Source organism: Macaca mulatta, chromosome 5 (assembly GCF_049350105.2).
Source record: "Macaca mulatta isolate MMU2019108-1 chromosome 5, T2T-MMU8v2.0, whole genome shotgun sequence".
Lineage (NCBI taxonomy): Eukaryota > Metazoa > Chordata > Mammalia > Primates > Cercopithecidae > Macaca > Macaca mulatta.
The window spans coordinates 118,126,909-118,142,237 of record NC_133410.1 but is presented as its reverse complement, the minus strand read 5'-3'; the positions used below and the strand labels follow the sequence as shown (position 1 = coordinate 118,142,237).

The 15,329-nt window shown below is 38.6% G+C and overlaps 1 protein-coding gene across 1 annotated transcript in view; it reads left to right on the top strand.

Moving 5' to 3' along the window:
- The window catches only part of COL25A1 (collagen type XXV alpha 1 chain), a 504,591-nt gene extending 490,427 nt beyond the window's left edge, over nucleotides 1-14,164 (top strand). The window contains exons 30-34 of the mRNA XM_078002085.1: nucleotides 3,692-3,727; nucleotides 5,643-5,696; nucleotides 10,959-11,012; nucleotides 12,930-12,956; nucleotides 13,920-14,164. Coding sequence (XP_077858211.1) covers nucleotides 3,692-3,727; nucleotides 5,643-5,696; nucleotides 10,959-11,012; nucleotides 12,930-12,956; nucleotides 13,920-14,057 — 309 coding nt within the window. The 3' untranslated portion in view covers nucleotides 14,058-14,164. The remainder of the gene's footprint in view (nucleotides 1-3,691; nucleotides 3,728-5,642; nucleotides 5,697-10,958; nucleotides 11,013-12,929; nucleotides 12,957-13,919) is intronic.
- Nucleotides 14,165-15,329: the final 1,165 nt, after the last annotated feature.

Genomic DNA, 15,329 nt, shown 5'->3' with positions numbered 1-15,329 from the left:
TGATAACTCTAGTTTACTCAGCAGCTCGTACTGTTGAGGTTTCTGTAATTAGGAAACACATTATGTTCGAGGAGAGCTCAGCTCAGTTTTGTGTCTCTGATGCCTGCTTTTCTGTAAGAGGAAGACCCGCAACAAACAATGCTCTAAATGTCCTGTCATTCTTCAATTACATACATGCCAACCTTCCTCTTTTAGGGCTGACAATTCTTCTCCCATTATCCCCTTCTTTTAAAAGTGTTGTGCTCATTATTTCATAGTTTCTCCCAAACACTTTTTATAGTCTAGTGCAGTTTAAAATGCCTCCTTAATTGTTTTTTCTCCTTGGATACCAAAAACTGTAGCCCTCAGTTGGTGGCAGGTATGGAATTGGCCATTGTTGATGGCGTGAGGTCAATGCTGTGGCTCCTTACATTAATCAATCATATCATGTTCTACGTGTTTTATGTTGTTCGTATTGAAAATTCCCTGTTATGAGGTTCTTGTGGCAATAGTGAGTAGTATAAAAGAAGTATTTTGCAGTTGTTTAGAGATTTTTATTTTTCATGAAGAAGGAATCTCCCCCTGGCTCTTCGTTTTCTTTATGTCAGCCTTCTTTCCACAACAACTAAATGGAGATTTTTAAAAAATTGTTATTACGAGGCTTTAATTTCAAGCCTTTAATATGCTACCTATTAGGTGAATACAGATACAAATCAACAAAGAACAATACAGATTACATGAGTAAAATATGACATAAGATCAGTAGCAGAATATAGTTTATACACAATTTGAAATGTGGGAGGAAAAAAAGCTGATGACCACTTATTTCATTTTTGCCATGGGTATTATACTTTATGCCAGTTGATAGCAAGTGCCTTACATACATCCCACATATAGTAGATGGTCAGTAGGTATTTATTTATTGAATGACTGATGTAAACCTTGTATTAAAATACAGGTTTATTTAATTTATTTATTTTTGAGACAGAGGCTCTCTCTGTCACCCAGGCTGGAGTGCAGTGGTGCCATCTCGGCTCACCACAACTTCCATCTCCCGGGTTCAAGCAATTCTTGTGCCTCAGCCTCCCGAGTAGCTGGGATTACAAGTGCGCACCACCATGCCCAGCTAAGTTTTCTATTTTTAGTAGAGATGGGGTTTCACCACGTTGGACACGCTGGTCTCAAACTCCTGACCTCAGGTGATCCACCCGCCTCAGCCTCACAAAGTGCTGGTATTACAGGTATGAGCCACCAGCCCAGCCTAGAATATAGGTTTAATCAATTAATCACACCAATTAGATCAATGGACTACAGGCATAAAACCTCTATAATTTATGTGAGTCATTAATTCAGCATTCTAGGTAGATATAATAGTATCAGTGTAAAATTATTACAATTTCACCATTTATTTTCTTTTTTCTCTTTTTGAGACAGCGTCTCACTCTGTCACCAGGCTAGAGTCTAATGGTACAATCATAGCTCACTGCAGCTTCAAAGTCCTGGGCTCAAGCGATTTATTTTTTTAAATATTTTACAGAGATTGGGTCTCGCAATGTTTCCCACGCTGATCTCTAACTCATGGCCTCAAACAGTCTTTCCTCCTCAGCCTCTAAAAGCTCTGGGATTATAGATGTGAGCCACTATGCCTGGCCTACATTTATTTTCAAATGTTATAATAATGGTAACTGAAGAAAGTATCAAAAGGCAAAAGAAAGTTTGGATTTTCTATTTTATTTAAACTTTCAATCTGATTTATTTAAAGTCTGCCCTAATTTAAAATTTAGGGCTATTGATAATTTTTATGGAACATTTAGCTAACAGCTGTACCTATGCTAACCTTAAACAAACGAACAACAATATACATTTTTATTGTAGTTATTGCTAACAAAAGACATATGTAAGGCTGGGCACAGTGGCTCATGCCTGTAATCCCAGCACTTTGGGTGGCCGAGGCGGGTGGATCACCAGGTCAGGAGATCAAGACCATCCTGGCTAACAAACCCTGTCTCGACTAAAAATAAAAAAATTAGCCGGGTGTGGTGGCGGGCGCCTGTAGTCCCAGCTACTTGGGAGGCCGAGGCAGGAGAATGGCATAAACCTGGGAGGTGGAGGTTGCAGTGAGCTGAGATCACACCACTGCACTCCAGCCTAGGCGACAATGCGAGACTCCATCTCAAAAAAAAAAAAAAAAAAAAAAGATGTACGTAGGCCAGGCACGGTGGCTCACACCTGTAATCCCAGCACTTTGGGAGATCAGGAGTTTGAGACTAGCCAGTGATCTCCCAAAGTGCAGGTGATCAGTGGACATCAGGAGTTTGAGACCAGCCTGGCCAACATGATGAAACCCTGTCTCTACTAAAAACACAAAAATTAGCTGGGTGTGATGGCGCATGCCTGTAATCCCAGCTATTCGGGAGGCTGAGGCAGGAGAATCGCTTGAACCTGGGAGATGGAGGTTGCAGTGAGCCAAGATTGTGCCATTGCACTTCAGTCTGGGCAACAAGGGTGAAACTCCATCTCAAAAAAAAAAAAAAAAAAAAAAAAAAAAAAAAAGTATGTATTTTGCAGTTATAGTATGGCTCATAATAGGATTATACAGAAGAAATTTTAAAATAAAAACTCAAAATACCCAACATGTATATAGAGTTTTCATCTGGAATCGATTTTTTTTTTCCATTTTGTATTATTAACTGCATCTGAAGCATAAAATTGGGAAATAGTTCTGCGATCTTGACAAGAGAATTTTTAGGGCCAGTGCATTTTCTTTCTTAAATACTCCTTGATCTAACCAATATTTTTAAAGGACTATAAATAAATACTAGCGCTTTGAAACACAAAAGCCGTATCAAAGAAATAATTGTGCTTATTCTTGAAACAAACATTGAAAATGCCATTTTTTAATCATACACTATTTATGTGTAGCCTAGAGTTCAAAGTGAAGAAAAGCGTGCATTGTCTGAGAACATTAAATTTTTAAAGTTATTTCCCCAGTCGGGCTTTGATGCAAAGATTATTTGAAGGAATCGAGAAACAATTTAGTTTGGAAGTTATTTTTTGCTTGGTCGCACGAACTGTTTTCTGGCTTTTTCCCTTTCCTAGAAGTCCCTCTAGTGGAAGGTAGTGTGAACAGTAGGAACAAATGAGAAAACAATGAGTAATTATTGTTGATGTAAAATCCACCAAGAGTCATCCTAACATGTGAAAACCCTGCATTTGTTATTCATAAACACTATTTTAACAAGTATAACCAGAGCTCTTTTTTTCTCTCTGAAATGCTAAATTTGATTGATTATTATAATGAGCCCTTTTTTTAGCCCATTCTTTTCTCTTCAGAACCTAAAGAAATATATGGTGAACAGCATAGTCTTTAGAAAATGAATTTCATAGGGAAATTAGATAGAAGCCTGCGACTGTTATGAGTGACTACTTTGTAGCCCAGTTTATACACTTCATTAGCTTGATTTCTAAATAAGAATTTGTCAAATAGAAATGTCATTAAAATGCCATTATCTGTGGGGTGTTTGTCATGTGGTTTTTTTTTTTTTTTTTTTTAAACTAACAATTTGTAGCAATGTGATATTCATCCCAGAACCCTGTAACTGCGTATTATGTTGTTTGAAGTGTTACATTTGTTCATCGGTACCTCATACTAATCTCTGTTCTTGTCATTCGTGTTACACCCACCAACCCTGCTACCAACCAAATCACACAGGGAGCATCTGGCTTAGACGGAAAGCCAGGATCCCGGGTGAGTCAGTCCCTTGTCTTGTTCTGACATGTTTTGTGGCTGTGAATCGTGCACTTCAGGACAGACCCCTTTGCTCCATGTCCTCTCATCAAATGATGAGGGTGTACTTAGAGCTGTCGTAAAAGGGGAAGGTGGACAAAGATGGCCGCAAAGAGGGGAAAGGTGGACAGAGGACGGTTGCAACTCTGTCTGGAGAACAGCTAAACTGCCAGAACATCTTTCTGAAGCTTGTGTTCAAGTCTGGATAATTTGCTAGGTGGGAAGAATGACCAGACTAATTCTTCATTATCTTAGAATCCCGGACGAATTTTTCCAGAACCAGTAGACAGACATCCCCTACAATTCCATGAGAGCGGCCCTCTGAAAAGATTAAAATAATGTGAAATTATTGTAACTTGCTTTTCCTTTTAGACTTATGCCCATCAAATGTAACTTCTTCCTTGGCACTAACTTTCAATTTCTGTTCATAGAAATGACTTGTCTGTCTTCTGTCATTTTGTCTTTTTTTCTTTGGTTCTTAACAGCTCCAGCTCTTAAATTTCAGCCACAAATACTCAGTATTTAGAAGTCTTCTGAACGTGAACTTTGAAATCAGGCAGTAAGAAAAATATCAGTTAAGCTGATGAGAATTCGGCAACATTAGAATGAATTTTAAACTCTGAATTCTTTCTTATCACAAGGCTCTAACAGAATAAACCAGAATAGTAGAACAGAAATGGGAATACTAAAGAAAAATCATGCTGAAATAGTTCCTACATTTGCAAATATTATAATCCATTTTGTGTGAATCTAAACATAGTCATCCTGGAAATGAGCAAGTATACTCGAAGTCCTGGCTACAGTTTTAAGAATCTAAAAGAAATTCCCATCTTTTCAATTCTAAAAACTTATTTCAGGCAGTCATGATTTTCACTGGACCTCAGCGTTCTTACATTCATTCAAATATCACCTCTTCTCCCGCAGAAATCCTAATCCTGAACTAACCAGGGGTACAAAAGGGAATTCTATATTTAAGTTCATCTTGGCTGCCTGGTTTGTGAGTTGTAAGCCTAGTGACCAGCCACTGCCGCAGAATCTATAAGAATAGATCCTTTCCTGTAAGCGCCTGCTGCCCCCAAGAGAGCTGCAGAAAGTTTGGATTGAACAGTTATACACTGTTTTCATTTGCTTCATAATTTTCTTCTACTTGTGTAACTGTTCAAGCCTCTTAAACAGCTGAAAACAAGAGTTCAGAGCTTGCCCGGCTAAGGGTGGCAGTGACTGTAGAGAAGGGCTTGAGGAAAAGGTGACAGGAAGGAAAAACAATTACATTTTTCTTCTTAGGATTATGGGGCAAAGTGAAGATGCTCTATTTATTTATTTATTTATTATTTTTTGACACCGAGTCTCGCCCTGTTGCCCAGGCTGGAGTGCAGTGGCACGATCTTGGCTCACTACAATCTCAGCCTCCTGAGTAGGGGAATACAGGTGCCCACCACCATGCCCAGTTAATTTTTGTGTTTTTAATAGAGACGAGGTTTCACCATGTTGGCCAGGCTGGCTGGCCTCAAACTCCTGACCTCAGATGATCCACCCACCTCAGCCTCCCAAAGTGCTGGGATTACAGGCTTGAGCTACTGCACCCGGCCAATGATGCTTTATTTAGTCAGAGGAAAAAGATATAATTAAATATGATATGCAGCTTTTTGTGTGTACCTTTCATTGAAACATGCAGTTATATAATTCATCCTTTTTGCATGAGTTTCTTGAAAACCGCTGGCCTGAAATAATCAAGCATGAAGCACTTTGAAAGGAGATGAGTTGTCTTACTGGTATTCTTAGGCACCATTCACCTAGGAAAAATTCAGGATAAATTATAACTGCTATTCCTGCAGCCCTTGTGATATATCTCATATTATCTTTTTTTTTTTTTTAGGGAACAGATGGTCCTATGGGACCCCATGGCCCTGCAGGTCCCAAAGGAGAAAGAGTAAGTTGTTGCTGAGGTTATAAAGCTTGTACTAAAGAAAACACAGAGCATGGCTTTTCCATATTAGTTGAAGTGTTCATTTTTCAGAAGAAATAAAGGGCTATCTAATATTAAATAAAAAGAGATACCATTCTAAGTTCTATTCAGAGTCCTAATATTGAGAGAAGAAAACCACAGAGCATAAAATAGAACATGGCTGCCTTAATAAAAACAACACATACATTTACATAGCTAAAATAAATAGCTCAGATGATTCTTCCTTCACCCATAAGGAAGATATTTTCATTTGGCCTTCATCCAGAAAGTTGAAGTCAATGGAGCTAAAATTTCCAGGAGTATGTATTCTGGTTGATAATCTTTTATATAAAGCTACTGTACTCATTCAGAGTAGCTTATAACTTTTTTCCAAAGGAAATAATGAAACCTAAGTATTCTTTTCTGCACAGTTACACATGCTCCCCCTTTTTTAAAGCTAAAGGATAGGCTGTTTTTCTTTAACCATAAGGAAATAATTTCAGTGCATTATAAAACAAAAACCTTTCACTAACCTCTCTATTGCTAGGCCACGTTTCCATATCTTTTGGGGAAAAAAAAAGACATTCAGAATGGAAGATAAATGGTCATCTACTTGAAACTTTCTTCTCTCTTCTCCCTCTCATGCTTGCGCTCTCTCGCGCTCTCTCTCTCTTTCTCTTTTTCTCCCACTATTTCTTTTCCTCACCTTGGAAATCTTAGAAGTATTTTTGTGTGTCTGAGTGAAATTATGTCATCAATTTCCCTACCATCCAGGACAGGATATAAAGAAAGTATTTTAATAGTGAGGGCTTCAAAATGTTGGAATGATTCACTGTGCAAGTTTGTGGTCTTTTAAAAACTAGATAGATTTCATCAGTCTGGGATAATTTGCTTTAAAAAAAGAGGGCCAGTAGTCATTTCTTTAACATACCTTCCAACTCTATAATTCTGTGTTCTGTAGAGTGATCTCATTCATTTGGGAAATATTTACCAAATGCTACGATGTGCAAAGCATGGTATCACTGCTAGTGTGAGCTGGAAACACTCTCCTCCCACTTAGGCAAAGCCTATTTTGCTCATTTGCTTCAGTACATTGAATAATAAATACCATTATAATTGATTAATTATCTCCCCGTCTTTTATTAATATTTTTATTAATATTTATTAATATATACTGAATGCTGCAAAAAAAAAGCAGCTATTCTTCTTGACCTAGAAGAGTTTACAATCTAATTGCAGAGAAAGAAAAATGCATGCAGGAAATAACCAGAGAATGAGGCCAAAATAATACAAATAGTACAAGCTGTACAGTGATGAAGATTGGCTTTATCCAAGAATGCTTGTAGAAAGAGATGAGTTCTAAGGGAACGTATAATCTGAATGTGCAATTGTCATATTTCTAAGATCAAACCAATGACTTCTGAAGATCATCTTAATTAAAAATATTTAAAAGCTAAAAGCCTCAACGCTGCTGACGCATATTGGCTTTCAAGCATTGTATGAAGAAACCCAGCCCATGTACTAAAAATGGAGCAGCAAATCTCAGGCAGTCTTTTGGCAGAATGCCCTGGGGCTCAAGAGGGTTTACCATGTGGTAAATCAGCTGCTACTTCCGATAGCTCCACAATGTCACAAGAGTATCAGGTCTCAGTGCTGGAGCAGAATTAACCAGAAGAGCAAATGAAATTGCTAAGAATTTGAAGGCATAGTTTCAGTCAAATGGTGTGCAGTGTAAAGTGTTACTCTTGTATTTACTCAGGATGTTAACTATCTTAACTGGATCATATATCAGTACTCTCCAAGTGCCCCTCACTGGAAGTGCTGAACTGGAGTGTGATTCTCAGAGTTAATTGATGGAGGCGCCATCTGGATTCTCTCGAAAAAGTTTCAAATTTTAAAGAAGTCAGAATCAGCAAAGGGAGGTGTTCTAGGATAACGCCTCAGTGTTGACGTGCAAATTAAAGAACCCAAATGAAATTAGAACAACCTAAAAGAAACCATGCATTTGACAGGCAATGTTATTCAAACATTTTCAAGTGTATGACTGACAGCATTAATATTCCACTCTGCAAGCACCTGATCCTCCCTACCTTAGCTGATTTCTTCATTTGGCTTTGGAACTCTATAAAGTGTATTAAGCTTGAGAGGTTGAAAAATACTTTTGGAATTGCTTAATCCAGGAAAAGGAGTTGTACATTCAAATCCCTGTGTTAATATTTCATTCCTAAAAGCTTTCAAGCTGGAATCATTAGAATGCTTTTTGGCTCTAAGTGACAGAACCCAAATTCAAAATGGCTTACACAATAAAGAAATACATTATTTTATATAAGAAAATATTCAAAGGAGGACTCTAGGTTTTGCTTGGGAGCCCTTTTCCACATGTTGGCTTTGTCTTCTGACCATAGACAAGCTGGGCACAGTGGTCCAAGCATCCTCTCTAGTGAGACACCAGCAGAGAACGGAGAGACTACCCCCATGTCTCTTCCTGAGCAGAGAGGAAGCTTCCCCAGCGCTTCCTGGCTGATGCCCCTGACACCTCATTTGCCAGCACTGGGTCAGCTGTCCACTTCTGAGGCAGTAACTGGCAAGAGAAATGGAATTGTCGTTAATAGCTTGAAGTAATTATTGGGGGTGGGCTGTTCTAGAAGAGGAGTTTCACGGACACCTGTTGTAGTGACAGCTTTATTCAAATAAGCCATAGTATATTTGTTTGAAGAATAAGACAAAGCCAAGATTCTCAGCGGAGAAGGGAATGGTTATATCAAAATAATCTATGGAGATTTTTCCAATTAGACCCATTCTAATCTGTGGAGTTGTTTCAGTTATTTCAAACTAGACACAGTCCAGTTTATGTGGATCTTTCCTTAAAACCCTCACCTCCCACTACACGTGCGTGCATGCGCGCACACACACACACACACACACACACAGATTAGATAGATGATAGATAGATGATAGATAGATAGATAGATAGATAGATAGATAGACAGACAGACAGACAGACAAACAGACACAGACTTACACACACACATCTTACTAGTTACTTTGTTTGGTTGTTTTTTTTGAGATAGGGTCTTACCTTGGTCCCCAGGCTGGTCTCAAACTCCTGGCCTCAAATGATCCTCCTGCCTTGAACTCCCAAAATGCTGGTATTACAGGCATAAGCCACTGCACCCATCCCTTGCTCCATTCTTAAAGGGATTGTTTTTGATATTTCACTATTAAGTCCTATGCTGTAGATATTTTTTATAGGTGTCTCTTAACAAGTTAAGAAAATTCCCTTCTTAAAAAAATGTTTAATGTTTCATTTAAAATCTGGCCACTGTGCTGAGTGCAATTGCTTCTGCTTTAGTAATAACCATAAAGTAATAATGAGTAAAAAGTTTAAGCTTTTATCATATTTATTTTCAGTAATCTCACCTGTACCATATTGCCTGTAGGTGACAGTGTTAATTAGTTCCACTGACCCCTCAAATTTAGATAAAGAAAATGCCAACAGGGACCTGAAATTTGCTCACATGGGAATCTGGAGAAACACAGGCATATCAGGTAGCTCTGCAGGCACTGTTATCAGCTGAACCTGGTGTTTTGCCAAGAAAAAAGATTTGCTAACCTTTAAACTCCTTCAGGGGTATGATAAAAGGAGATAAGATTTTCTGTTTGGCTACTTATATAAAATCACCATTACTCCTGAAGTTTTCATACTAAATACTGACAAATACTTCAATTTGGAGATGGCAGCAGCAGAAAACACCATTTGAAATACAGAACATCCCTTTCTTTAACATCACAATTATTCTATTCACAAGATTACCTCCAATAATACTTATTCTTTATAAGCATTCAAGAATATCATGTAAGATGGGGAAAGCTATTCTATTTAAATAGGCACTTGGAGAGAAAGTGAGGAAGATAACATATACCTACTTTATCTAGCATTCAGAGGGGTTGAAAGTTTTTAAACCCTTTTTTTTCAAGCCAGGCATGGTGGCTCACCTCTGTAATCCCAGCACTTTGGGAGGCTCAGGTGAGTGGATCACTTGAAGTCAGGACTCCCAAACCAGCCTGGCCAACATGGTGAAACCCCGTCTCTACTAAAAATACAAAAATTGGCCAGGCGTGGTGACAGGCGCCTGTAATCCCGGCTACTCAGGAGGCTGAGGCAGGAGAATTGCTTGAACCCGGGATGTGGAGGTTGCAGTGAGCTGAGATTGTGCCACTATACTCTAGCCTGGGCAACAGAGCAAGACTGTGTCTCAGAATAAAAAATAAATAAAAAATACATAAATCCTCTTTTTCAGAAAGGAAGCAAACTGTGTACATGATTATATAGATTTGCTTTGACTCATTCATTCAACAAACAGTTCCTGATGTGCCTAACACTATTCTAAGCTATGAGGATGCTATAGGGAACAACAAAGCTAGAGGCCCCAGAACCTTCATGTGTGTATTCTAGTGAGGGTAGCAGAGAATAAGCAGGTCACGAGCTTTATGCATCTTCTGGTGTCTAAGGGCTGTGAAATAAAATACAGCTGGTGGTAGGAAGTGGGCAATCAAGGAAGGGTTTCCCTGAATAATTGTTTTTTGATAGAAGAAAAGACATTTCAGGCCAGGCACTGTGGTTCAAGCCTGTAATCCCAACACTTTGGGAGTCCAAGGTGGGAGGATTGCTTGAGGCCCCAGAGTTCAAGACCAGCCTGGACAACATAGTAAGACCTCCATCACTACAAATAATTTAAAAACTACCTGGGCATAGTGGTGCTTGCCTGTAGTCCCAGCTACTCAGGAGGTCGAGGTGGGAGGATCACTTAGGCCCAGTAGTTTAAGGTTTCAGTGAGCTGTGATCATACCACTACACTCCAGCCTGAATGAAAGAGGGATACCCTGTCTCAAAAAAGAATGGCACTTTATTCTTACATTTAAAGGTGCTAACAAAATAATTAGTAACAAATAAATGCTTCACACTAATGCCAAAAAAACCCAAGTATGGCATCTGAGATATACAAATGCTTTTGCACAGCTGGCCAGCGGCAATCTTGTGCTGCCCCTCTTTCAAAGGTGATTTAGCAAAAGATGCTACTGTAGATTACTTTCCAAATATCACTGGCAGTGACTCTGTAAGAGCCTAAATCTTTGAGATTTTCATAGAATGGTCCTTGAAATAGAGGTTTTAGACATAGGGCATGAGAGGGAGTGTGTGAATGGGGGTGTGTGTGTATGATTTGAACTTTCTACTTTTCATTTTAGGGTGAAAAAGGAGCTATGGGAGAGCCTGGACCAAGAGGGCCCTATGGGCTGCCTGTGAGTTCCCGGTCACATGCACATCCCCACCTTCCGCATGCATAGATGACCAGTCACTGACACGGTTAACCCTTCCCTTGTGGCAGACTAATGTTAGAGAAGAAACAGCAATCCACTCATTACCTATAAATCCAGTAATTCCATGTGCTTCACAAATAGGTCATATTCAGTATCTCGCCCTCTTATCATGTACAGACACATATCCAGGCACTTCACGAGATTGACAAGATCAGAGTCTGTTTCTAGAATAAACTGTTAACCCAAGAACAGGATCCTGTCAGAAGATGCCCTCCCTACGTCATCTGACTGGACACTCATAACTGGTACTTCCTTGGAAGGTCACTGGATCCAAAAATGGCTGTGGAAGCTTCATTGAAAACAGCCTTCTTCAGACTTTATCTGTTCCTATAGACTATTTACTAAAATGACTCTTGCTAGTAAAAAGTATTCCCCAAATTACATTGATATTTATGACGACTTGATGTTTCTGACTTTCTAAATTACTGTGATGACAAATGATCTTCAGAACATAGAACATTGATAACGTTCTGTCTTCTGAAAATTATTATTATTATTATTATTATTATTATTATTATTTGAGATGGAGTCTTGCTCTTTTGCCCAGGCTGGAGTGCAGTGGCGTGATCTTGGCTCACTGCGACCTCCACCTCCCAGGTTCAAGCGATTCTCCTGCCTCAGCCTCCCGAGTAGCTGGGATTACAGATGTGTGCCACCACGCCCAGCTAATTTTTGTATTTTTAGTAGAGATGGGGTTTCACTATGTTGGCCAGGCTGGTCTCAAACTCTTGACCTCAAGTGATCCGCCCTTCTCGGCCTCTCAAAGTGCTCGATTTATAGGCATGAGACACTGCGCCTGGCCTGAAAATTCTTAATTACACAGAATTCATATTGAGACCTCTGATTTGCTTTAAAAATATCATCTTGGGAATGATTATAATTGATTCATTAAGATAGGGTAGGATGACAGTAGAAGCGTATGTTGCATTAAGGGTTTTAACCTTTCCATATCTCCCACATGCTTTTTATGAATTGAAATAACAAACATAGTCCATGATTACCTCAGTGCTAAATAATAAAAAAAAAAAAGATGCTGATTTTGAAATAGGTTTCAAAATCTAATTGATGAAATCAAAGTAGCCTTTTGTGAACTTTGGATGGATCCATACTATGACACAATAGGGTCATCACCATGATAATCTGCACCATGGGAGTGAATTTATCATTCTTGCCTAAGTCTTACGACTTTTAAAAAAAATATTTGGGGATTATTCATTTACAAAGCTTACTTAAAAACAGCTTTTCAGTTGCAATCTTCACACCCTTCGTACATGGTGTGCACATCTAGCCAAATTAAAACTGTATTTCTACATTCTTTACTCATTTGTGAGCTAACTACTAAGTTATCGAATTAAAGTAGCATTGATTCATATCCTCTATTAGTGCTGGTATGTTTTTAATTCAACTAAACAGTATTTTTGCTTTTAACTTAACTCCTGGACTGGTAACTTAGATACCAAGGTTTAAACACCAGCAGAATATTAGTCTATTTAACCCAATATATCATATAAAATTTTCATGACCCTTAACTTTAACACTAACAGTCACTAATCAACTAAACAGTATTTTTGCTTTCAGTGTAACTCCTGGACTGATAACTTAGCTACCAAGCCTTAAATACCAGCAGAATATTAGTCTATTTAACCCAATATATCATATAAAATTTTCATGACACTTAACTGCAACACTAACAGTCACTAATCCAAATGAGAATCTTTTTCACATTTCTGAAGTAGTTATTCTAGTACTAGTGTTGCATGTTCAGACAGCCTTAAATAAATCTATAATCTATTCATAAAACTTAGAAACACTAATGTAGCTACTATGGTTCTTTGGCAGGGGAAAGATGGAGAGCCTGGTCTTGATGTAAGTAATAAGTACAATAAACATCATCCTATTATAATAGATGTTGATGGTCTCCATCATCAATAACAAAAAGAATACTTATTTTCTGTGCATATAGGTATGCATAGAACATATATTGCTGTGCATGTAAACAGCAATATACAGTAGGGTTTGCATGAGATAAAACAGAAAAGCAAAAAAACACAATTATCTTGTATAAAATTAATAACTAGTAGTGGATAGTGGCACTTCAAAATACTTTCCCAAGTTGAGGATACTCTTAACATCAGTATGACCTATTTATGAAAAATATGCATAAAATCAACATACTTCTCACATGCTATCCTTACAGAATGATATGTTTTTTTTCTCAAAGCAGTTAGGCATTATTTTTTTCCTTTAGCATTTAGTCCCTATATATCTTATGCTAATATGTTTCTGTGAAAATAGAGAATGTCAAAAGCAAATGCCTCTAGACACAATCACTGCTCATCCTGTATTACATGAATAATGAGAATACCAAAAGTAATACAAATACTAATTACTGTTTATGAGCACCTGTTATGGGCAGGCATCATTCTGGTACTTTGTAGTGCATCACCACATTTAACATTCACAACAGCTGTTGGGTGGATATCATTAACCCCATTTTACAGTCAAGGGACTAAAGTGCAGAGAGGTAAGTGATTTGCCCAAATCTGCACAAATCAGTGAACTTCCAAGAATTCAAACTAGTATCCTGATATTCTTTCTACTCTCTACGTCTTAAAAGAAAAAGCAAGCAACCTGTTGTGTATAGATAATTGAGACATTAGAAAAGTTACATTTCTAAGCACTGCTTTATTATCTCACCAGTCTTAAGACTGGTGAGCCATTTTGTGTTATATTTAAGTTCAGAAATGTAAAATCCTAAAATATTTGTTTCTAGATGATTTTGCCACTATTACACCAATAGATCTTTTTGGTTTGCTTTTTATCTTACAGGGCTTCCCTGGTCCACGGGGTGAGAAGGGCGATCTAGGAGAAAAGGGAGAAAAGGTAACCTCTCCATCCCAGCATGTACCTTGTTTGATTCTTCTCCTGCTGTCTGCTTTGCTGTTCAGCTTGTGTGATTCCATTTGACACTTAATCTTTTTCCATCCTGTGCTCCAAAAACATACTGATGCCTGATTTAAGGAATCAGGTCTTCAGAGAGGAATGAAGAAGGCTGTGCTGCCAGAGTAAGGGCGCTGCCTGGCATAGAAGAAAAAATTATTATCCCCAGATATTCAAGCTACAGTTTTTCAACCACCTGACACCAATTTATTGAAAAGTAAAGGATTTTTGAAAAAAAATTATTTTAAAAAGTAAAATTAAATGGCACAAATCTGCAATGGTATTTGGCAGAGCTCATTGAACCCTGCAAAACCAGCATCTCACTTGTCTTCACTACTTCCCAGTAGAGAAATGGAGATATGTTTTGTACCTTGATATTTTTTTTTTTTTTTTTTTTTTTTTTTTTTTTTTTGAGACGGAGTCTCGCTCTGTCGCCTGGGCTGGAGTGCAGTGGCCGGATCTCAGCTCACTGCAAGCTCCGCCTCCCGGGTTTACGCCATTCTCCTGCCTCAGCCTCCCAAGTAGCTGGGACTACAGGCGCCCGCCACCTCGCCCGGCTAGTTTTTTGTATTTTTCAGTAGAGACGGGGTTTCACCGTGTTAGCCAGGATGGTCTCGATCTCCTGACCTTGTGATCCGCCCGTCTCGGCCTCCCAAAGTGCTGGGATTACAGGCTTGAGCCACCGCGCCCGGCCGAAAATGGAGGAGAAGCAGTGTGACTGATACACTACAGTAAGTTCACTACGCAGGACTAGGACTTGCCACTTTCAGGTTCAGAGCAACAGGGATTTTTAAAACGGAGATATTGGTGTATTTTATGAGGTTGATTTTGAAGTTCTATCTCTGAACCAGCAGCTCCATGGTCTTTAGGAGCCAATATCAGGCAATATGGTTTTGTGACTTGAAAAGAAAAGTTTGGATTATGGATTTTAAAAGCCATTTTTTCCTTTCTTCTCCTTTGTTCTTTTCTCCTCCCCCTTCCCTCCTTTCCTTTTCTCTGTTTCTTTTCTCTCCTTCCCTCCCTCCCTCCATCCTTCTCTCTCTCTCTCTCTCTTCCCCCACCACTCCTTTCTCAGTATTTTGCTTGGGTCTTTCACCTGGTAATAGATCTAAGGAGAATTTTTTACGTTGGACACAACAAAAGAAGCCATCAAAAACTCAATCCCTCAATAGAATAGTGAAAATCTTAAAGTGGCTGAAACTATATTTCACAGTACAAATTTAAACCTGTTATATTTCTCAGGTTAATTTATGTCCCTGCTCTCTTTAACCCTATCAAGTCTCTTGGACAGTGACCTTC